Genomic DNA, 23,512 nt, shown 5'->3' with positions numbered 1-23,512 from the left:
AATGTGGTGCCAACTGTTTGAAGAGCAGTAAGTGGAGAGCAGCTATTAAAGGCAATTAACAAAGTTGGGAGGAGGGTGCATGTAGCAGAGAGGAACCAGGGTGAAATGGAGACAGCAAGCAGGGTGTGAAGTGACAGTCAGCACATCTGGTCTCATCAATAATGCAGTGGGCCTTTAAACGGCAGTTTTGTCACATATTGAGCGCTGCCGACTGAAATCAAGCCTGACACCTAAGATGCCGCCAGGGGAGGGTCGAGAGGTTGGCGAGCGGAGGAAGAAAGAGGGAGGCAGGATAGCAGGAGGGCAAAGTGTTGATTAGAGGGGGGGAAAAGGGTACAAAACGACCGCTAGTGGTGTTGATGCAATCAGACTTGGCCTTGACTAGTTGACTCCTTAAAAGGCTCAATCATGGTCCAGACATATACAGACCAGACTCAGCTGGTGGTCCACGGGAACTAAAACACTTAAATAAGGGACCACTGCATAAGCATGTCTGCACAGTGCGCACCTTTAATGTTTCTGTCCATGTGTACCTACATGTAGCATTTGTGTAGAATATGGTGCGGCATCAACTCTTAAACCTCTGGATTCTGCATATCACTCAGCTCTCAGATTTATAACTGGTGACAGATATGATACTCACCATTGTGTCCTGTATGATAGGGTGGGTTGGCCTTCTCTTGCAGAAAGGCGCAACAAACACTGGTATTTATTTATTTTTTAAAGCCCTTATTGGTAAACAACCTGTTTATATCTCCTCACTGTTAAATTGGAATATTGGAACCTATTCAACTCGATCGAATGACTGGATGGTTCTTAGGGTTCCTCAGATTTGTTCTGAGCTAGGGAAGTCAGCCTTTTCCTTTGATGCCTCTAACTCATGGAATGTCCTTCAACTCACGCTAAAATTGGAGGTTCTCCCTTCCCTTGGAATGTTTAAATGTATGATTTCAGACCATTGTGTAACTGTTTTAGTTGATATTTTAAAATTATTTTTAAACGTTTTTAATTTGTTTTACTCTGGTGTTTAAATTTCTGTGAATATTGTTTTTATTATGTACTGTACAATCGTCGTTTCTGTAAATGAGGGAACCCTCAGATGCTTACGATTTTAAATAAAGGTTGAAATGAAATGGCTCGGCATGCTCGCTGATCAAAAGGACAAAGGTGCATCAAAGAGCTGGCACGCCTGGACTATGAAAGGCAAAGGACTGTGCGGACTGTCCTCCTACATAGTGTATACCTGTATTTCTAAACCGTGTCCGAGTCCTTTAAGGTGCTCAGTCTCGAAGCACAGGGCGCATACGCTTTACGATGTATGCAGAGTTCCGCCATTGCACATGGACCCCAGCAGAGTCCGGTCCGTGTATAGTATGTCTGGACTATGATTGAGCATTTATAATAGCTTGAAAATATCCTGTGTAGCTCAATCAGTAGAATCTAGCGCAAAAACCGCCAGGGTTAGGGGGTTTAATTTCCACTAGTGCCCCCCACTTTGTTCTACACACCATACAACATACGGTGCTTTGGACAATACACCAAATGGTGTAAACTAAAGCACCAAGAATATGAAGTAAACATGTAGTCTAAAACTAAAGTTAATATCTTGACGACACCACTTTCAATTACTCCTCTTATCGCTTTTATTATTAAAATGGAAAAAAAAAAGACAAAAACACATCAGGCCTAAACGAGCCTGGCAAGCTCTTCATATTGTACAGACATCATACCCCTCCCACTAGAATTCCCACATAATGATGACCGGAGCCATAAAACACAAAAAACTTAATTGGTTCCTCTCCATCGATAACGGCCAAGAGCAGTCACCTCTTCCAACAAGCCTCAGGGTAAAACAAAGTAAAGAGTCTATTTCCCAGTGATCAGGGGATTCCTCAGCACCACAATAACAGAGTCTCCCCTGAGGAACATCTTGGAGATGTAGCGGTCCTTATTCACTGGTTTAGACTTCTTCTTCCCTTTGCCGCTCTTGGGGACTTCCGTCCACATCTCCTTCACGTTCTCCAAGACCATGTTGCAATGCCTGAAAGGAATATAAAATGACAGACTCTTTTACAAAAGACAGTTTCATCTGAAACAGACCTTGAGGCTGTACAAAACACTGGAGTTGAAATAGAATTGTATGATCAATCACACTTAAATAGAAAGAAAATAAAGCAGCAAAGAGCCTGACAAACTCAAAAAAAAATAAACATGTGAGCATACTGCCAATATTAGGCGTTGAAAAATAGGGTCTTCAAAATTGTGACACCCTCCACACAAAGAATATACACCACCAACACCACAGATAGAAAAAAATACAATGGCTTTTAATTATTCTTAATAAATGCATAGCTTACAATTAACATTGGTGGCCCATCAAAACCACAAATGAAGAGCTGTGGAGGATAACCAACCAGGACAGCATAGCTACCACCATCAAAAGGAGAAAGTGGAACTGGATAGGGCATACCCTTAGGAAGGACTCAAACAACATCACTAGACAGGCCTTGGACTACAACCCGCAGGGGAAGAGGAAAGCCGGCAGGCCGAGAAACACCTGGAGACATTCCACACTCCAAGACCTAAAGAACATTGGAGTGAGCTGGCAAGAAGCAAAGACCCTGGCCCAGAAGAGAGTGAGATGGCGAGCTCTGGTGGACGCCCTATGCCCCCCAACGGGGTAAAGAGGATTAAGTCAAGTAAGTGTATATATTCTCCTTTGGTTCATTACAATTTACTCAAGCATAGTAACAGACAACAATATTTCTGACACTGGGAATAGATTCCCTGATGTCCCTAGATACCAAGAAAATGCTAATTGTCCTTGTAGAAGTGGAGCAATCTTCCATTTACTTTGGTATGTACTTTTAGGTGAATTTTCTGAAAATATGGCTAGGGCTTAAGAGGTTAAACATGGCCCAAATTGTGCATAGTTTTTTGTACATTATCGTTTTGAAAGAGGTTTTCAGCAAGGAAAACAACATCTACAGCAATGCTCTCTCTCGCTCATCTTTCAAATGATCCTAATGCATCAACTATTGAGATTGAAATCTGCCCTATAGCCAATGAATGGTGTTTGCTATTAAAGCCCTTTAGTTGCATGGGAATAGCATTACAGGGACCTCATTAGTAATTATTGTGGAGGCCATCTGTGATCTTATTCTGCAAACACATAGTTCATCCGATATTAGTCCCATGCAAATCACAATTTCAGTAATTTGTTCTGGGTAGTAGCCTAGTATAATGAATATAGGAAGGTTTTAAACACTGCAACTATTAACCAGTTCATTATTTTTCCTCTGCATGATTGTCATAGATTATATTTATCATTGGAAAAATGTTTCTCTCTCTGTATGATTCCATTCATGCACAAGGCGATGTATTTGGCTTTGTTATACATTAGGTTGAGGCCATTTGAAACAGTGATTTTCACTCACTCACTTAACAGTTCAATCTCTCTAGGGCTGACCTTTGAATTTTTTTTGGAATTGGAAGCTTCTGGGCAGAGATTTTAATTCGAAGCTTCGAGAGATAAAAAAAAAAAATTTAATACATATGTTTTCTTTTTTATGTTGTGGGACTTGTACAGCACTTTGTTCAACTTTGTCAGTGCTGTAAAGTTTAAACCTTTTTAAATCTTAGACAAACAAAACACTTTGCTTTCATGAAATATTGTAAGCAGTCATTTGAGGCTTTATAAAAGCAGCACAATGAACACAAATCTGTCAGTGCTGAGTCCAACCTCATCTTAAATAACAAACAGAATTGCTTGTTGTAGTTAACAAAGAGGCAGAGTTGATTTTGCAAACAAAATTTATAAATTTTTCTCTTTAAAAAATAAATATATATTCAAATTTTATTTTCATATTCGAATCCCATGCCCATCGAACAAAGCTTCGAAGTATTTAAGTGAGCCCTACGGGACACCCCTGTAAAAATCTGTAGATTGCGGAGGTTTTCTATTACAACTGGTCCCCATGGAGCCTAATACTAGTCCACTGCATAGGAAAGGGGAAATATTTCACACCAGACGACGAGAAATTTAATATTTCTTTGATTTTGTCCACGTCCATTCTCAACGTGTCGGAGGATGACTGGTTGACTGCGCACTGCTGAGGAGGTTCACTTTCACTCTCTGTTGCCAGGTTGTGCAGGGTATAATTAAGCATTGTGAATGACAGTCGAGACGTCTCTTAATACCATACTCAATTCCCCAGAGACGGCCCGATTTAATACAAGTCACTATGCTATAGAACTCAATTAAAATACTTTTTTGGGGGAAGGACGTGAGATCATCATGAGAAATTACCCAAGGGGGAGAAAGGGTTAAAAAAACTAAAAACAAGAGAAACCAGAGAGAATACATGACTTATCTCCCTGATATAGCATATTCCATCATTGCTACATATCAAAAGAGTTTGGAAGTCTCATGCGAGAAGCTGCCACAGAATATCTCTTGACCTTGACCCTTCTTTTTCTCCATCCCTTCCTCCGTTTGTGTAGCCATTTCTCAACGCAATTGAATGTCAATAACACACACTATAGCCTAAAAGGTGTGGTGGTTAGTAATGCCAACATGGCTTTAGTGTTAAAATGGGGACATGTTTCACAAAATTCACACCAGGTGGAGAGAGATTAGCATGAATATTGCTCTCTTTTTTGGAGCTTTGCCCTCATACATCTTCAATGTGCTGGAGGCTGACTGCACAGTCACTGGAGAGTTTCACCTTCATTCCGGGTTGACACTGACAGGTTGCAAAGAAGTTAAGAGTGGTGTTTGAAGTAGATTAAACTGTCTCTCAATCTAATCTGGCAACACAAATCTCCCATAGACAGGGAGGTTTAAATTATGTCACTAAATATTGCAACATCTTTTATGCTCCCATCTCCCAAATTTAGTCGTTATGCCAATTCCCCCCTGGTCGTTGCACTGCCCTACTCTCTGGGGAGGGTGTAGACCACATGCTTCCTCCTATACATGTCGAGTCACCAGCCACTTCTTTGTAGGGCCATCTGACGACATTAACGGGAGAAATCAAATGGGAGCACAGTGGGAGATGAAATAAAAAAGAAGAAACAGGTGTGCAGAGACTGAGGCTCATACCTGTCAAAGGCCTTCACTCTGCCCAGCAGCTTCTTGTTGTTGCGGCAGTTGATGAGGACCTGTGTGTTGTTCTTCACAGACTGGGTGAGCACAGACAGGGGTCCAGTGTTGAACTCCTCCTCCTCCCTCTTCTGGAGCTCCTCTGGAGTCATTTCTGACTTTGGCTTAGTCAACAGACTCCTGGAAAACACAACATGCAATATAAGCATGAAACCACAAACCAAAAAACTGGTAGAGTAGTCCCTACTACATGGTAGACCCCGGTTCAACTTGTGTCCGTTACATGGTGCCGTTTATCAGATGGGCTTCTTCACATGTGGGGTCGAATCTGAATTATTCGTAGAGTAACGTTAGCCCTGGGTCGGGTGTACTACTAACTAACTAATACAGATAGCTGGTACAATTCTGGGCAAAACAAAGACAAGGGACTAACATGCACGCACGCGCAGTTCGTGCTGCTGTGGCTAAAGTTAGCATTTAGCTAACTAGTAAGTTACATCCCACGTTGGATAACTTCAGTTATACGGGGCTGGTGCTGGTGCATTGAGACTAGCGGCAGTCGGAATTTCGCCCTTAAGGAACTTTTAGCAAAGGGTAGGTGTCCGACACACACCAAAGTCTTTCCGTCTACGCTATTGTGTTAGCTACGTTACCAAGCTAGCTACCGTTAACTGGTCTTTCATTCCACTCGCGATTCATATAGCCAACGTTAAGTGACATGAAACTATTCGTAGCTAATGTATTCCTAAAATGTACTTGATATAATCATATACTCAAATATACGTACATATTTCCTTGTCCGTGGTAAAACTTCCAGAAAGAAACTGTCCCGACTTAAACCGGCTACTTTCGTCTCCAAAACGTAGCTAGCGTCCTCGCGTGTTGCTGCTGCCTGAACTGCTTCCGGGTTACTTGGCTCTAGCGCTCGAAATGACTGGAATCGTTTCCGGGCTACTTAAAGAACAAGTACAAAATGTTAATTCAGGCAGAAAAGGCTTATTGTGTGAAATGAATGTTTTGGAGTGTCATTTGTTCAGCTTCAGATGTATATTTGATTTGTTAACTGTTTTAGTGCACGCTCTAGTCTCAGTCTCTGACCAGTCTCAGTCTCTGACTGATCGTGGATTATAGGAGAGGACAGCAGGGGACACACACACCACTGATGATAAACGGGGCTACCGTGGACAGGGTGAGCAGCTTCAAGTACCTGGGGGTCCACATCTCAGAGGACCTGACATGGTCAACACACATAGGCACAGTAGTAAAGAAGGCGAAACAGCGTCTCTACCACCTGAGACAGTTAAGGAAGTTCAGAGTATCGGGGAAGATACTCCAGTCCTTCTACTCAGGAGCTGTAGAGAGCATCCTGACCGGAAACATCACTGCCTGGTATGGAAACAGCACGGCACAGGACAAGAAGGCCCTACAGAAAGTGGTGCGCTCAGCCGAGCGTACCACGGGTATTGCACTACCCCCCCTGCAGGTTCTATACAACAAGAGGTGCAAATCCAGAGCCTGCAGGATAATGAAAGACCCTCACCACCCCAATAACAGCCTGTTTCAGCTGCTGAGGTCAGGCAGACGCCTGCAAATCCTAGCTACTAGGACAGAGCGGCTTAGGCTCAGCTTCTTCCCCCAGGCCATCAGAGCCATGAACAATGTACATTGAGTGCTCAGAACATTGAACTGTCCACACACAAGCACACATGAACACACACACGACACGCACACTGTGCACGCTCACACACGAGCAGCCACTTAACACTTTAACATGAGCGGGCACACACTCATGTCGCACACACGCACACTTATGGCCAAAGGAAAGGACACTTTAAATTAGAATAACAGGAACAGTGTATTGCACTACCAAAGCTAACTAGCATGTCACACATGCGCTGTAAATAACTATGTACAGATACCGAGATGTCACTCCATGTTACCTGCTATCTGTTACTGCACAATGTTGTTTCTTCTTTTGATTCTATTATATGTACCACTGTATTGCACATCGTTGCGGGCAAGACCACCCGCATTTCATTGTATACCTGTATGCCGTGACAATTAAAACTCTTGACTTGACTTGAGGAATGTGAATAACTACCCACTCACAAAAACACTCTCAAAGAACACCTACGGGAGACTGCAATTCGAAACTGGCCCCTGCAAATGTCCTAACCCAACCCCCTCCAATGTACAGTAAATGACCAAGTATGGCTTTGTCAATATTCCAATGTACAGCGTACAGTGTCCCCTACCCACCCCCCCCCACCCCCCACCCCACCCACCCAACCACCTCCAATGTACAGCCCCCCCCCCCCCCCCCCCCCACCCAGCCCCACCCCACCTACCCAACCTCCTCCAATGTAGTTTCTACGTCAAAATGTATATACTCTCTTTTCTGGACTCTTTTTGTGTCACAAACAGTACTGTATTTGCAAATCTGGTATGTCATAAATGTATAGATGTAGCAGACTAGCAGTACTGTCTATCTGTATGTCGTGTGTGTCATATATGTTATTGTTACACCCGCTAAGTTCCTAGCTTTAAGAAAGACACAAGAATGTAGGTTAATTTAACCATAATATTTATTACATAAAAGGGGGTGGACAAAATTACTATAAGCCCACTTCAACCTCATGCTCAGGAACCCCAATCAGTCTTGACCGGGCAGGGTTTTATTCACAGCAACCTGGTGACACTTCACACAATGAAGGAGAGTAATATCAATTGTCAATAAATAGCACTTCATACGATATCAATTGTCAATAAATAGCACTTCATACGATATCGATTGTCAATAAATAGCACTTCACACAATGAAGGAAACTTTATCACACATCAATAAATACCACGTCAAGAACTGTATAAAAAGGGATATCAAACTTCTCACAATGAAGTAAACAGATATCCTACCACTCTGTGATTCAACTTGTGCAAACTGTGCATAACCACGGCATCCATATGATAATGGCACACTAAGCCTGCCCGTGTTCACGTCTGAGAGAGGTACCTTGTACATGGGTTGGTGTTATGGTGGGGGGGAAACGGACACACAAATAAACAAACAAACATACATGTAAAGAAAACTAATCCGGCCCAAGGGCAAGACCCAATTCTTTTTGCCCGTCTACCGGCCCATTGGCCCGGGCGGATTAGACATTATATTATAACTACCAAACAATAACTAAAAGTGTTTCACGACAAGAGCAGCTGGACCACTGGTGCTCTGCCGGGAAACAAACACAACAGTATTAAAACACTTTATTATTAAAACAATAACACGCATAATTATTAAACAACATTACATGCTAAAACAAAGTACTACATTTAAAATACCTGGTTCGTCGGTGGTCCTATTACCCTACCGACTACTTTCAATCCCGCTGGGAACCAGGCATGTGATCTGGAACAAACACTCCATGTCACACATATTGCCGAGCACCTTAAAACCCGCTATTCCTATACCATAATACTACCACTGCCTACCTTAGCGTGTAATGTACCTGCATTCCGGAGTGAGGTGTGCACCTACCTCACTGCACCGGCCGCAACAAACAATTCCAACTAACGTTCCTCCCGCAGGTATCCCCCTATAACGGAACCTGGCTCATTGAGGCCCCTCCTCCTTTCTCATTAATGCCACCCGTCACATTATGATGAATTGAAAATGGGGGACCCTGATGTAAACAAGACGAAAGTCTTTCTCTGGTCTGCATCCCCTTAACAATTGTATGTATTGAGCTGTACTGTACTCTGTACCTGTAACTGAGGGGTACAATTCCCTGACTGTATTGATAAGTATGGTATCATTAAACCACTACCGCTTTATGTACTTTAATTACTGGCCATACAGTACATGATATATGAATATAATGAACACTTCCCACAATGAACCGGTTCTAAACAAAGTTGTCTTTAAGTATTTATTGCAGCAAAAGGTACATAATACTTCTCGATTATACTTTGAATGCACTTGTAAGGCAAAGGAATGTGCGTAGGCAAATCAACAATGAATGTCCATTCTCTGGTTACGCAGGAGGTAATTATACAACCTGAATCTTAGGGAATTATATCTATGGTACACTAGTAATATAGCGGGAGATACTGGAAGGGTCCCCCTGGTTGTAAGCCAGCAGGGGTAGAAGATCTGTCGGTAGTAGAGAGTCTGGTCAACGATGACTAAGGAGACTCCAAGTACAGGAGACGGTGCAATAGCCTCTTGATCCACAGACGAATACAGCTGTTCTCCGTAGACTGTAGCTCCACAGTGAAGAAAGCTAGCCGGCCTCAGGCTCTCTGAGGCGCCGACTCGACTTGGCTCCTCGCGGGGTAAATCCAACACGTGCAGGCGTCGGCGATTCTCCGCTCCATAAATCACAGGACCAAAGCAAATATATTCCAGCCGCAAAGGGCTATGTAGTCGTCGGGTAGATTAATCCAGTGTACATGTCCACACGGTTCTCGTCTAGGTCTCCTCGGGTGAAAGCGCCATGAAAGCAGCCCAGCCTGGATAAGAACTCTAGCTAATACGAGGAAGCGTTGGGGATGCTGGTCACTGTAGAACTTTAGCCGCACGATACACTATACACAAATAGACTATTAATGACTTAATAGAAATATGTCGCACTCGACGGTATAGCGGCAAACTCTGACAATTCAGTTATTAATTCGCACGCGGTCTCAATGCTCTATATCGTGGGTGAGGCTTCAACTTATTGGGTAACATACTTCTGTATTCACCTGCGCCGTATTTATATGCACGGTGAACAAACTAGTGCCAATCTCATTTCTGTCGCGTATCCCTGGGCAAGGCCGGGCATGTCCAGACATGTCTTGACGGTGACTTTGAACCTGACTCCGGAGGCCGGTCCCTGGCGCCGGTGGACCGCTGTCCAATAGGAGAATGAAATATTATGGTCTGGGCTAAAGGGATATTCCGTGTATATGTACAAGGAATATACAAGGGATATCAAACGATATACAAATACTATGCAATATATATCAATAAATAAATATATATATTCGGTTTAATCTGATCCTTTGTAACAGCCGCCCCCTAATTAGTCCCACCTAATTAGCTAAGCAGAGACAGATTAACCGCACTGTCCACTACTCAATGTCTGTTGTGAGGGGGTCGGGCAGTTCACAAAGTCATGGGTCATGGTCGTCATTAAGCGAGTCGGGGAGCCTTGGCGACTCTATCAGCCTCGCCACGGGTCGGTTGTATGTCCGCCCTTGGCCGAGCACTTCTGCCACTCTGACCTTTCCGTCGACACCAGTGGTCACTTTGCTTACGCGGCCGGCCGGCCACGCAGCTCGGGGTAGTGACTGGTCTATGGTCATGACGACTGGACGGGATGAAGGGGGGCTTAGGAGGAAGCGGGCCTGAGACTGCTTTGATCTGTGCTTGGCTGTGCCTCCTCCTCCTCCGTCTGTTTCTCTTGTTTGCTCTGTACCCCGTCTGAGGAGGGGCCGGTCCCGGCCGCCCCGTCAAGGAGTCGCTTGGGGTGCTGGGTTCGAGGTCAGCTACGTCTGAAGCGCAGCTGAGGGGGGTGGAGTTCCGAACTCCCTCTGGTGCCCACGGTTCTCTCACGGGCCTCTCGCTTAATGTCAATAGCCTCTGCTGTACGAGGGAGTGGCCGGTGTCGCTCGCCTTTGTGTGTAGGCAGCGTGTAGACATGGGTTGACTGTCAAGTCCGTAGAGGGGGCCCTGGAGCGTCCATCCCAGTCGGGTCTGAACCGCGACTGGGCATCCTTTGGGTCCGATGTGGGCCTCCTCAATTGGGAGAATGAGGTCCGCGTGGTCGGAGCCGATGAGCAGGGTCGGTGTGGCGCCGTCGATAAGCGGTATAGGTAGTTGACGTAGGTGCACATACTTGGCCATCAGCTGTGGGATGGGGTAGGTGTACTGAGACATGCCTATGTCGTGGCTGGTGAAGACGTTGGTTATACTATACTGCTTCTCGGGCTGGTCCACCGCTGCTATCTTGAAGGAGACCTTTTCACCTTTTATGGTCTTCTGGTCCCTTCTGATGGTGCGTATGGTCATGGTATCTTTGACACCCCGCAGGCCCAACTGGGCTGCTGCGGAAGCGAGGAGGAGAGTCTTTTCAGACCCATCGTCCAGGACGGCGTAAGTGTCCAGGACCTTGTCCTCGTAGCTCAGGAGCACTCTGACCACTTTGAGGAGCACTCGGGGGGTCCCGCTATGCTGGTCAATGTGGAGCACTCCTGTTGGTCGGTTGCCTTGGATCTTCTGGTGGGCTCCGCACCGTGCTGCGCGGTAAGCGGCGCCCGCCTGGGCCGCCCCTGCGCGGTAAGCGGCGCCCGCCTGGGCCGCCTCACGCCATTGGTCAACTTGGACGGGGTTCAGTGTCTTATATTCGGCGCACTGTGCCAGCCAGTGTCCGCCGTCGCAGTAGGTACAGTAGGGAGCGGTCTGGTGGCTCTTCGGTACTGGTGCCACCGCCTCGGCATGGTACATTACCACGACGGGCCCACTCTGTTGTCCTGGCTGACGCCTGTTGATGTCATGCAGGACCTCCAGGTGGGTGCCACCGCACCTGCTGCACTTCTTCTTCAAGCGGCACTCAGCTGCTAGGTGGCTGCGCGCGCAGCGGAAGCAGCGGCGGTGGTCCTTGATCCACTGACTCACCTCGTCCGTGGTCAGCTTCCCGAAAGTGTCGCATTGGTACAGCCGATGTTCTCCCTCACAGTACTGGCACTCAATCTTCCACTGGTCCTCTTTCGTCGAGGGGGTGTTGTGGTTCTTGCTGCTCGGTACTGATTCTGATTGGTGCATGACGGTCACCAATCTGCGGCCATCGTTTGCTCTCCTAGGTCCCTCTCTGGAGCTTGGTGTGCTCCGCATGAACGTATCCAACCGTAGGCTGTTGACTTCTCTCGCCAGGAAGTCGGCTAGGTCTAGGAGGGATGGCTCGGGACCGTTAGGATCACGGTGGTCTCTTTGCCGCCTGAAGCGCTCTTGTCGGGCGGGCGGAAGCTTCTCTAAAATCCTCTCGACATTAGAGTTTGCGTACAGTTCGTGCATACCCTTTTCTCTTTGCGCCCCCAGCATCCCTACCAGGGATTGTACCTTGATAGACAGGTCATCTAGTGAGCGATTGTCTGTTGCTGGGGGTAGGCGGTCAATATGCCTTATCTCTTGTATTACGTAGTCCCATATGCGTCCATATCTTTGGTCGAGTGCTGCTAGAGCCGCGGTGTATGGGGTAGTAGAGGTGGCATAGGCCAGCGCTATATTGTGCGCTCGGGGCACCTTGAGGTGCTTCAGTAGGATAGCATATTTGTACGGTTCATCAACTACATCGGACATCATTGTCTCTAAGCACATTCGTAGCTCTGTGTACTGTGCTCTGTTCTCGTGTGTGAAGTCCGGGAACGTCGGTGTGCTAAGGTACGATGCCATGGATGACTGGCACATCGGTGAGCGTTGGGGGAGAGGCCTCCTAGGCGAGTCTCCTCTTACGTGTCGTCTTGGGCTGGTACTTGGTGGGTACCAAGGGCCGGGTACCCAGGTGCTGTTCCTCTGGGCTGGCGGTGCGTCAAACTCACCCGTGAGTTGAGTCGGGGGTTTGTAGCGCAGTGCCTCGGGGCTGACTTCTGGGCTGTACTGGGCCTCCTGGTCCAGAGTACGTTGCTGCTGGTCGGGGCTGTACTGGGCCTCCTGGTCCAGAGTACGTTGCTGCTGGTCGGCTTGACATTCCTCCTCTTCCTCCTCCTCTTCCTCTGCGAGGACCTGGAGTCTTCTGTTCAGTCTCTCGGCGTGGTCCGGTTCTTCCCGGTTGCTGGGTCTCGTATGGACCGGCCGGGGAGGGGGTTCGGAGACGTGGACAGGATCCTCCTGTTGGCGGGGTCCCGGGTCGCTTGGTCGGGTAGGGGAATGCGTCCTAGACCCTTGTCGTGACGATCTCCGGGAGCTCCGTGCGGAGAGAGGGGGTGTCGCCATGGCAACCAATTTGTCCATCAGCTGCGCCTGCAGCCGGTCGCGCTCTGCCTCGCGCTGGGCATGGGCTGCGTCGCGCGCTGCTTCGCGCTGGGCATTGGCGGCGTCGCGCTGCGCATTGGCGCTGGCCTGGGCGGCGTCGCGCTGTGCGTTGGCGGCGTCGCGCTGGGCATTGGCGCTGGCATGGGCGGCGTGGAGCTGTGCATTTGCGACGTCGCGCTGTGCATTGGCGGCGGCGTGCTGTGCATCGGCGCGGATTCTTTCAATGTTCTCTTCCGTCTGAAGGCGTCTGGTCTCCAGTCTTATGCGGTCGTCTTCACTCCTTTGTTGCGCCTGGAAGCGCTCTCGCTCGGCTGCAGAATGTTCGCGCTCGCGCGTCTGTTGCGCTTGAAGTCGATCGCGTTCGGTGGAGGCTGCCAGGGTGGCGATGAGTGCCTGCACCAGCATCTTGTCCGCCTCGCTGGGGGAAGACGCCGGTCGAGGCGATCGGCTCCCGGCAGTACTCGTTGGAGATCCGTTCTCCTGTCGCGTACCGAGGAGATCCATCTCCTGGGTGCGCGTCTCTTCTTGTGGTGGGTCGGGTTCCATCCCTGGAGGGCTTTCTTTATCCTGGAGCTCTCCGGGGACTACTTCTTCGGTCTTGGCGGGGGGTAAAGTCGTGTCAGGTCCCTCCTGGTCCCTACCGTGAGCTTGGTCAGTTACGTTAGAACCCACTAGGGCCTCTATTGGCGGGGTAGCCTGGGCGATAGGGTCGGACATAATTTTACTATCTACTTTTTCCGCGTTTACCGTCTGTAGAAGGCTAGGTAGTATATTGGCAACGTAATCCTCTAAGTACTGAGGTGTCTGCCGTCTACGCTGCAGGCGATCTACTTTAGGAGAACCGTTTTGTGGAGTGTTCATCATAGGCCATGTCAATATTAATACCACTATATTAATATTACACTAGTTACCCTCCGGCTCGAAGGACCAATTGTAACTGAGGGGTACAATTCCCTGACTGTATTGATAAGTATGGTATCATTAAACCACTACCGCTTTATGTACTTTAATTACTGGCCATACAGTACATGATATATGAATATAATGAACACTTCCCACAATGAACCGGTTCTAAACAAAGTTGTCTTTAAGTATTTATTGCAGCAAAAGGTACATAATACTTCTCGATTATACTTTGAATGCACTTGTAAGGCAAAGGAATGTGCGTAGGCAAATCAACAATGAATGTCCATTCTCTGGTTACGCAGGAGGTAATTATACAACCTGAATCTTAGGGAATTATATCTATGGTACACTAGTAATATAGCGGGAGATACTGGAAGGGTCCCCCTGGTTGTAAGCCAGCAGGGGTAGAAGATCTGTCGGTAGTAGAGAGTCTGGTCAACGATGACTAAGGAGACTCCAAGTACAGGAGACGGTGCAATAGCCTCTTGATCCACAGACGAATACAGCTGTTCTCCGTAGACTGTAGCTCCACAGTGAAGAAAGCTAGCCGGCCTCAGGCTCTCTGAGGCGCCGACTCGACTTGGCTCCTCGCGGGGTAAATCCAACACGTGCAGGCGTCGGCGATTCTCCGCTCCATAAATCACAGGACCAAAGCAAATATATTCCAGCCGCAAAGGGCTATGTAGTCGTCGGGTAGATTAATCCAGTGTACATGTCCACACGGTTCTCGTCTAGGTCTCCTCGGGTGAAAGCGCCATGAAAGCAGCCCAGCCTGGATAAGAACTCTAGCTAATACGAGGAAGCGTTGGGGATGCTGGTCACTGTAGAACTTTAGCCGCACGATACACTATACACAAATAGACTATTAATGACTTAATAGAAATATGTCGCACTCGACGGTATAGCGCCAAACTCTGACAATTCAGTTATTAATTCGCACGCGGTCTCAATGCTCTATTCTGGGGCCAAACAGGCCATACTTCACCGCACGTTGTATCGTGGGTGAGGCTTCAACTTATTGGGTAACATACTTCTGTATTCACCTGCGCCGTATTTATATGCACGGTGAACAAACTAGTGCCAATCTCATTTCTGTCGCGTATCCCTGGGCAAGGCCGGGCATGTCCAGACATGTCTTGACGGTGACTTTGAACCTGACTCCGGAGGCCGGTCCCTGGCGCCGGTGGACCGCTGTCCAATAGGAGAATGAAATATTATGGTCTGGGCTAAAGGGATATTCCGTGTATATGTACAAGGAATATACAAGGGATATCAAACGATATACAAATACTATGCAATATATATCAATAAATAAATATATATATTCGGTTTAATCTGATCCTTTGTAACAGTACCCATTCTGCAATTTGTTAATAAAGTTTTCAATCAATCAATCAAACCACAGCCAACTCTCAGTATATTGAGGGGGCATGGCCCTCTGTTCATTGAAGGAGATGAATAATATGTAAATTAAGCAAATACAGTTACAGTAAGCACTATACAGTAAAAATGCAGCAGGTGAGTTCACCTGTCTTCAACCAAAATGGAAGGAGAGTGAAGTATACAGAGAATGTGCAATGCAGACTGATGAAAATATATATATATTTTTGCAACATGGAGAATCACAACAAAACATGTCCCAGTTTCCCATAAATTCTCTGGCCAGACCCAGCTAGGCGAACAGATGATGTCTAGTATTTTCTGTACTCTATTTTCATTTCTTCTATGTTTTTGTGATATACCACTGTAATTGTAACCTGTACTGGATACAGTATGTTTGTCTGATATTTGCTGAGCTTATACAGTGATATGCACACTAATAGTAGCATGAAAACTATACATGTTTTTCTGTGATTCTCCATGCATGTTGATTGATTTAGGTAGGGGCCTATATGGAGAGAAATAAATTATATTTTCATCAGTCTGCAGCATTGGTCTTGTATTTATTGTATAGTGGTACATTCTCTGTGTACTTCACTTACAGCACTATAATCATTGAGAAGTAGAATTGCTACGTAAAAGTGTTGTAACTGGTTCAAACAGAATTATAGTAAGTCACATGAAACGTGTGTTTTGTGTTTAGAGTTTTGGGAAAAGGGAGGGCAGTTTTGTGAAATGTGTTTTAGCAATTGTGAAAAACTGTAAAATTTGTTTTTTTTCTTTTTATAAATTAGTGTATAGTTTTTGTTTAATTTAGCAAAGGATCTGAGGTGTTCTGCTCATTGTGTGTGTGGTTGTACTAATTGTGTGTAGTGTTTTGAAACATCGGGCCCTGTTTTCAAAATCGTGCTTACAGTAAGCAATTGAAAAAACTGCATCACAACTAAATGTAAAAATGTGTAAACACTATGGAGGATCCATTACACACAACAAGTAAGCAATTTGAATACAGTAACAGACAGTATACATACTGCATTTGGAAGATATATGCCTATACTATACAGTAATGCATCTTGTACACATCCTTCTTGCCCCCCACCCCCAAAGAAGAAAAGGAAAATCCTTTCGAACATTCAGCAAACTGTGCACTCTGCATGGCCTATATAGGTGTGGTTGCAACCAGTGTCTTACATTTTGAGTCGTGTTTTATCAATGCCACCAGGTGTGTTCATTGTGTTCAACTTTTGCTGACTGTGGCTATCATTTTGCATCACATGAGCTTCAATGTGCACATTTGATCAGAGATTTTTGCAACATGTGTTTTAGCAAGACAAAATGTGTTTAGAGTTGTGAGAAAAGGGGATTGAGTTTTGTGAATAGTGTCTACAGGTGAAATGTGTTTATGGTTTTGTCAAATGGGGGCTAGTTTTATTGAATGTGTTTAGGGAACTGGTCATTTGGTTTAGGGTATTGTGTTTTATGTTTTAGCAATCGTGAAAAACTGTAATACATGAAGCTTTCAAATGTGTCAAAAGTGTGATCGGTTGCTATGGGAGATTAACATTGGATAACCTGTGCTGGTAGGTGATACATCAACGTCAGTTTGTTACAGTTACTATGGATGTTTTTGAACCACAAAAAATTACTAAATTGTAGCAAACTAGTTTTATTACTTGTTTGTGGACTAACTGACAGACTGATGGGCCAATCAGGGTAACCGATCAGATTATGTGATCTCTTCAGGGAAGCTGATTGGATAGGCTATATCTGAAATGATTTGATTATGATATCCATAGAGATCATAGGGCTTTGTCATCATTTTCACAACAACAGTTCTAACACTTTGGGCAATTTTTACATCAATTTGTATTGAAAAACACGATTTTTATTGTACTGAACTTTAATTACATTTGTGCTCCCTAGAATACATTTAGCATAAGTTAATGCATTGAATAATGATAGCTTGTTCCAGGTCATAATTGTTTGTTGATTGTGATTATGCTCGGTGATCACTATTCTATTCTATGAGTTGCTTGTTATTATGCTGCATAGTTCTCGTACCAGAACTCTGCATATTACCTTTAAGCCTAATAATGTTGCTCTGGATAAGAACATAGGATAAATGCATGAATTGAGGATATCCAAGGAAGTCAGTGTAATTTTGATAGAAGGAACCTCTTGTTTACAGATTAACATTGTGTAACCATCTCTTCAATGGGGAGCCGAGGGGATGTGGACCAAACAGGTAAGTCTTTGTTTTGCTCTTTGACATACACCACAAGAGTGAGGTATGTGTGTGTGTGTGTGTGTGTGTGTGTGTGTGTGTGTGTGTGTGTGTGTGTGTGTGTGTGTGTGTGTGTGTGTGTGTGTGTGTGTGTGTGTGTGTGTGTGTGTGTGTGTGTGTGTGTGTGTGTGTGTGTGAGAGAGAGAGAGAGAGAGAGAGAGAGAGAGAGAGAGAGAGACAGAGATGTACATTATATGCACAGCAGCAATGGGACATTGAGAGATTGACTTTCTGGTGAGAGACAGTGAGACGCCTAAGGGGTGTACAAGCCACCAACCTTATTTCACAGGGTGACGAAGCTACCTGTGGAGGTCACTTGCTGGGGGATAATTGCGCCCAGTGTTCAGGTGAGCGAGGCCAACGTGTGGGATTGATTTTCAGAGCTGGACTATCGTTATGAAACACACACCTGGCTCAGCCAAAAGACTTACACTTGTCCCTCTTCGCTCCTTCTGTGTCTTTGATGGGAAAGCCTGTCATAAGCCCCAGATACATTCCTCCAGGGGCTGTGGAACTGTTGCTTGTAAAGTGAGCTTCTTCTCGCTCTATTAGCTGTTGTACAGCCATATCACTGTTTCTATGTGTGTGTGTGTGTGTGTGTGTGTGTGTGTGTGTGTGTGTGTGTGTGAAGGATTACAATAATCTGATCAGAATAAACTGTGATATGTAATTGAACCCTTGCACTGAAGAACCATACAGTATACTGTAAATCTGTTTTCAATTAGACAGCTCATGTATTTGTAGGTGTAAAGTCAATCCATAACTTGGAGTGTGAATGTGATACATCACTCAATGTCTGCTTTCTTTAACTATGAATGAACACAATGCTTTAATTGACCATCTTTAGATAATAAAGTACTTAACTAAATGTACACAACACTCTAATTTACCATCTTTATATAATACCGTTTGAAAAGTTATTCCTCTGAAAACTTAAAACTGAGTTCTGTATGGTTCTCTTGGGTATTCAATTCCCAAATTAGTATTATGTCACTGATATAATCTTAAACAGGTGATCACTAAAATGTAACATTTCATAACCTTAACCGTGTGTGTTTCAAGTTTCAAGTTTCTTTAATAGTTGTCATACAGAAGTACAGAATAATTTTATACAAAATGCTTCTTTCTGTTACGCTCCAGAGACTGTGCTAGACAAAAGATAAGTATGAAATAAAATAGTATAGCATGTAAAAATAGAAGTAAAAAATAGAAGTCACGTAGACACAGTGTTCAGTATATACATATATGTGTGGTCTATAGCTGTACTGCTGTATCTCACCTATCCGACATGTGAAAAGTACATTATTGATACCAACGTGTCCATGTGTTGATTTACTTCTTCTCTTCTACTACATCTGCAGGATGGGTTGATTTAGAGCTATGGGGTTATTAGCAGAGCCTGTCAAAGGAAGGGTGATATTTATTACATTACAGTAACAACAGTATCACTTTACACATGCCTCGAGGCTTAGAAGCCATATGCGCATAACCTGTTGATTCACAACTCCATTCCCACTGGCTTCATAAGCGGTTCTACCACAATTACTCATGCAAGTAATGAAAATATTATTTATCACCGTATCTTTGTATCTATCTAGACCTTAAGTTTGCCAACAGGGTCGCTGTGTGGAGTTATTCGATCCATCCCCAGTCTGCTTTAACCACAGGCTGGGAGAGGTGGCTGGCTGGAGACATTATTTTTTGATAAAAGACTCTTTTGTTTGACGGCGGCAGTCCTTATCTGTGTCCCCCATACATCTATTTTTATTAACATATATCTCTGAGGAACGCGGCGGGAGAAAGGTGAGGGAGAGTTCAGCAGGTGATGTCATGCGCCGGGTGAAACAGATGGTATAGGGATCAATAAGACGTGATGGGTATCTCTGACGTGTGACGCTGCAACACCTCAGCGGCAGATCTGAACTTTTGATGATCTGTAGCCTACTCAAGCATTTCCTTATTGTTAGTAAGGAAGTAACAACAAGATCAACAAATATATTTATTTGTGTGTGGAAGGGGGTGTTTGTTGAAAATATGTTCATAACTGTCTAAAAATGCTCTTTTACATTCCGATTTAACTGACCTCAGGCCAGTGTTGTGTTCATGGAAGGTATACTGACTCATCCATCCATTCATGTATATTTCCGTCCTGTTCAGTCAGAAGATCGTTATCATAGGTCCCATATTATGTAAAATGGGGTTAGCCTGTCTTGGTATGGATTTGGCAGTTTGAAATGTTGCATGTTGAAATTATGCCGGGTCATCTTTGTTTGGCCAGGGTTGTTATCCGAGAAAAATGTATTCCAATTAAACAAGCCACTCATGAGTATATATACTATATTACCCTTTGTGATGTCATGCAAGGACACAAACCAATTAGCTTTAATTAATTATATGTCCTTTTGGAGCCATGGAACACTGCATGCCTATAATACTTCCCAGTTTGCAAACGTTCGTTTTTCTTTTAATTTACTTGGTGTGGGGTATAGAAAATAATGAATACAACATGCTACACCTGCACCAAAACGGCCAAGAAAGGAAGATGAGCTGGAAAATAAATAATTGAAATATTTAGACTATAGTTTATTCGGAAAACTAAATGTATAAAATATATCCCACATATTCAAGGTAATCATTTAAAATCTTAATCTGAACATATTAAAAGATGTCCCGTGTGGACTTGATATTGTAATCCCTCTTGGGCCCTAATAGGCATTTACTTGAGTCTTGAATATGGGTAAACTCTTCACAATAGCTTAAAATAAGAAAATACTTATGCCCGTGGGGAAATTACTTTGCTTCAGAAAGTGCAAAGATTGTGCATTACTCAATCGTAATGTTGCTTTTATTTATTTACTAAGCGACTTGACCTTGTTCTAAAACCTTGTTCTGAAACAGGAACACTGCACTGTAAAGGTATGAAACGGAGGTGACAGCAGCTTGTTCTCTGCACACATGACAATAAAACATGGCTTCTTTGGACAGTCTGCTTTGGGCTTATACCTTTTCAACTGAGGTCAATATGAAACTATACATGCACTATATTATGCCAAATATTTTTGCAATTAAAAACAAAAAGGCTCAACATACCGACCGTACTATTAAAAGTAAGGTGATATTTGTATATTGTTGGGGCTAAAATAATTCAGTTCACAATGAGAAGAATCAGAACATTTATATTTAAATGTCCTGTTATAGGCCCGCAAATGAATGCAAATCACATCATCACACAATCATAATTTTATTTCCTGTACTACAAATAGAATATTGTGCAAAATGTGTTGATATAATGAACTAAACAAATGGCTATGATAACAATCTTATAACCTGTTTTCAACCGAGGGAGATGTTTCCAATTAAAACATTCACAATAACACTTTTGCAGACAACAATCAACATTTATTGTAATCGAAAAAATGCAAAAAAAACATCCAAATTGCTGTAATCTTTGATAAAGCATACACGTAACAAGTTTGCAATGGCAATTTGAAGGCAGCGAATTTTAAAAGCTATTTCTTTTTTACCTGTTTTGAGAGGATATACCTCTGCAGGCGTATTTGCAACATGTAGACTATTTGTAACAAAATGATGACACAATGACAATGAAGGCTTTATAGTGCATCGCCCATCTCAAAGATATATATATTTTTTACGCAAAGAAAATATAGGCTATAGCCCAATGGGATATTTGTAATTACAGTATTTGCTAAACGTTTTCTGGGCTGGTATAGTTTTCTTCGAAATATGTTTTACTTACGGGGCTATATAATCAACACAATACATCTAAACGTCATAGAGTATATAGTTTATTATAGCCTAACAGACATACACCATGCACATAGATTCGATTTTGGGTGTAGACATGTAAGTAGGCCTACTGTGATATTTTAATTGTCCTGCATTCGAAGAGAGTGGGCTCGTGTTGACTTAATTTGGGAACTCATTACAGGAATTCCCAAAGTCTGACTGCCCATTCTTTGACAGTCCTATAAAGTGTCCTGCAGCGGGAGAGCTCTTTGACACGGAACACTCTTCTTGGCACGTGTTAAAAGTAGTGGGATATGGCATTTGATGCGAATAAAAGTAGCTGGCTTGTCCGGAGAACATGTTGAAAGAACAGGGACTGGGGAGAGACAATCCGCACGGCATGGCTGTGGAGGAGAACGCGGCGGCTGCGCTCATCTGATGGCGGCGGGATTGCGCGCAACTAATTCCAAAATAAGACGTCTCCTGGTTTGTCTGGAGGAAGCGCTCGGTCCCAGCGGCACTCGCTGCACTCATGTGGTGGCGTGACCTCTGTGAGGCAACCGATGATGCGTAGTTTGAGTGGTGATGATGTGGCCCAAGATATGGCCCTGTGCTCAGGTGTGAGCGCACTGGTGGTTGGAGAGAGAGGAAGGACGGCACGGGCCAGTAAAACGACCCCGCCGTGGTGAACGCCAGGCCGGCTGCGGCGGTGGACGCCAGGCGGGCCCCCCTTTTCATTGCGAGCTTGGCCCTGGAGCCAGCTGCGGTCCTGCGCCGGAGTTTTCCAGATGTGCCACCGATGAAGACATCGTCACTGGAGGGGTCCAGCATCCAGTAGTTGCCTTTCCCCGGGTCGTCATAGTGCCGCGGCACTTTAACAAAACACTTGTTCAAACTCAGGTTGTGCCTTATTGAATTCTGCCACCCCTGTCTGTTCTCCCTGTAGTAAGGGAAGTTGCCCATAATAAACTCATAGATACCGTTGAGTGTGAGCCGTCGCTCCGGGCTTTGGCGTATCGCCATCATAATAAGCGCGTTGTAGCTGAAAGGAGGTTTCTCCGGTTTAACTTTGTCTGAAGTTTCCCCACTTTTCTTCTCGTGTCCTTCCTCATTCCCTTCTTTTCTAGACACGGGCTTCACTTCTTCTGCGAAGCATTCTTTCGAGTTGTTGTAGTTTTTATCCTTAGCAAAGTTTCCATTCTCCTCCGGAGGAGTGCACCCTCTAGGCTTCTCCGTCTCTGCGCCACAGCATTGTATGTGAGACGGGTGTTTGGCACTCCGGGAGGGGGCCCCGTCCAGCGCGGCGCCCCCTCCATCACCCATCATCACGCCTTCTCGTCGGAACAGCAGGCTACTGATGCTGAATGAAGACTTGTGGAACAATCGGACGGGAGCTTTCAAATCCTCCATGTTCAACATCACCCACTTCCCAAATGGCGTCTGAGAACCTGGACTGAATTACGTTCCTAAATCCACGGAGCGAGGCGCACTGATCCAAAGTCTCGGAGTGCCAGACGCACAATGCGCCACACCGTGCGCATTCGGCCCAACAACCGGAAAACAAATGCGCACCGTCGCAGCGCACGGTCACCCACCCTGCACCCACCCACCCAAGCCGAGGGAAGTTTAGACTGGGATTAGTAGTGCGCTGCCAATCTCGTTGACTGATCGATGAACTCTCAGGTTCAATTAGAACACTTCCGTCGCTCCTGAAACTCAAGCCTCGCTCTCACCTGCGTCTCGCCCCCTGCGGGACCGCCTCTACTTCTTCCGTTCCTGTCTGTTGTTGACACAATAACTTGGCAAACAGCTCTTCAAATAAGAACGAGTTGTAGGTGCGTAACTAATCCGTAAACGCGTCAAGAAAGTAAACAAACAAGAAGGGGCATAAAAGAAGAGAGACGACGACTTGGAGATCTGAAGTTTGCCTTTAGGGCACGCCGCGCGTTCATACACACAGGTTGACAGGCAGCTGAGGTGTACAGTAACATAAGGCGTACAATAGCCTATATAGCATTTATATTTAACCTTTTCACCTCTTTTTCTCAATTTGATACGGGGTCCCCCATAATGCTGCTGCACA

General features: G+C 44.9%; 2 protein-coding genes across 2 annotated transcripts; both read right to left on the bottom strand.

Annotated features, from left to right (window-relative positions):
* Positions 1–1,619: 1,619 nt before the first annotated feature.
* On the bottom strand, positions 1,620–6,023 carry snrpd2 (small nuclear ribonucleoprotein D2 polypeptide). The gene is made up of 3 exons (XM_084321978.1): positions 5,892–6,023; positions 5,105–5,284; positions 1,620–2,041 (listed from the first exon to the last, which is right to left on the bottom strand). Coding segments are annotated over exons 1-3 (357 nt in total). The 5' UTR covers positions 5,894–6,023; the 3' UTR covers positions 1,620–1,866.
* Positions 6,024–20,959: 14,936 nt separating this feature from the next.
* Positions 20,960–23,001, bottom strand: foxg1c (forkhead box G1c). Its single transcript, XM_084314140.1, has one exon. The coding sequence runs from the start codon at positions 22,846–22,848 to the stop codon at positions 21,610–21,612; it is 1,239 nt and encodes a 412-aa protein (XP_084170266.1). The 5' UTR covers positions 22,849–23,001; the 3' UTR covers positions 20,960–21,609.
* Between the last annotated feature and the right edge of the window lie 511 nt (positions 23,002–23,512).

Source organism: Notolepis coatsorum (genome assembly GCF_963971535.1).
Source record: "Notolepis coatsorum genome assembly, chromosome: 1".
Classification (NCBI taxonomy): Eukaryota; Metazoa; Chordata; class Actinopteri; order Aulopiformes; family Paralepididae; genus Notolepis; species Notolepis coatsorum.
This window is presented reverse-complemented; position numbering and strand designations above follow the sequence as displayed.

What these genes read in the sequence shown, in the direction of transcription:
- foxg1c (XM_084314140.1), bottom strand. Translation starts at nt 22,848, where the DNA reads ATGTTGAACATGGAGGATTTGAAAGCTCCCGTCCGATTGTTCCACAAG.
- snrpd2 (XM_084321978.1), bottom strand. An exon ending in AGAGTGAAGGCCTTTGACAG is followed by an intron (nt 2,042 to 5,104) that starts GTATGAGCCTCA and finishes TATTCCTTTCAG; the next exon opens with GCATTGCAACATGGTCTTGG.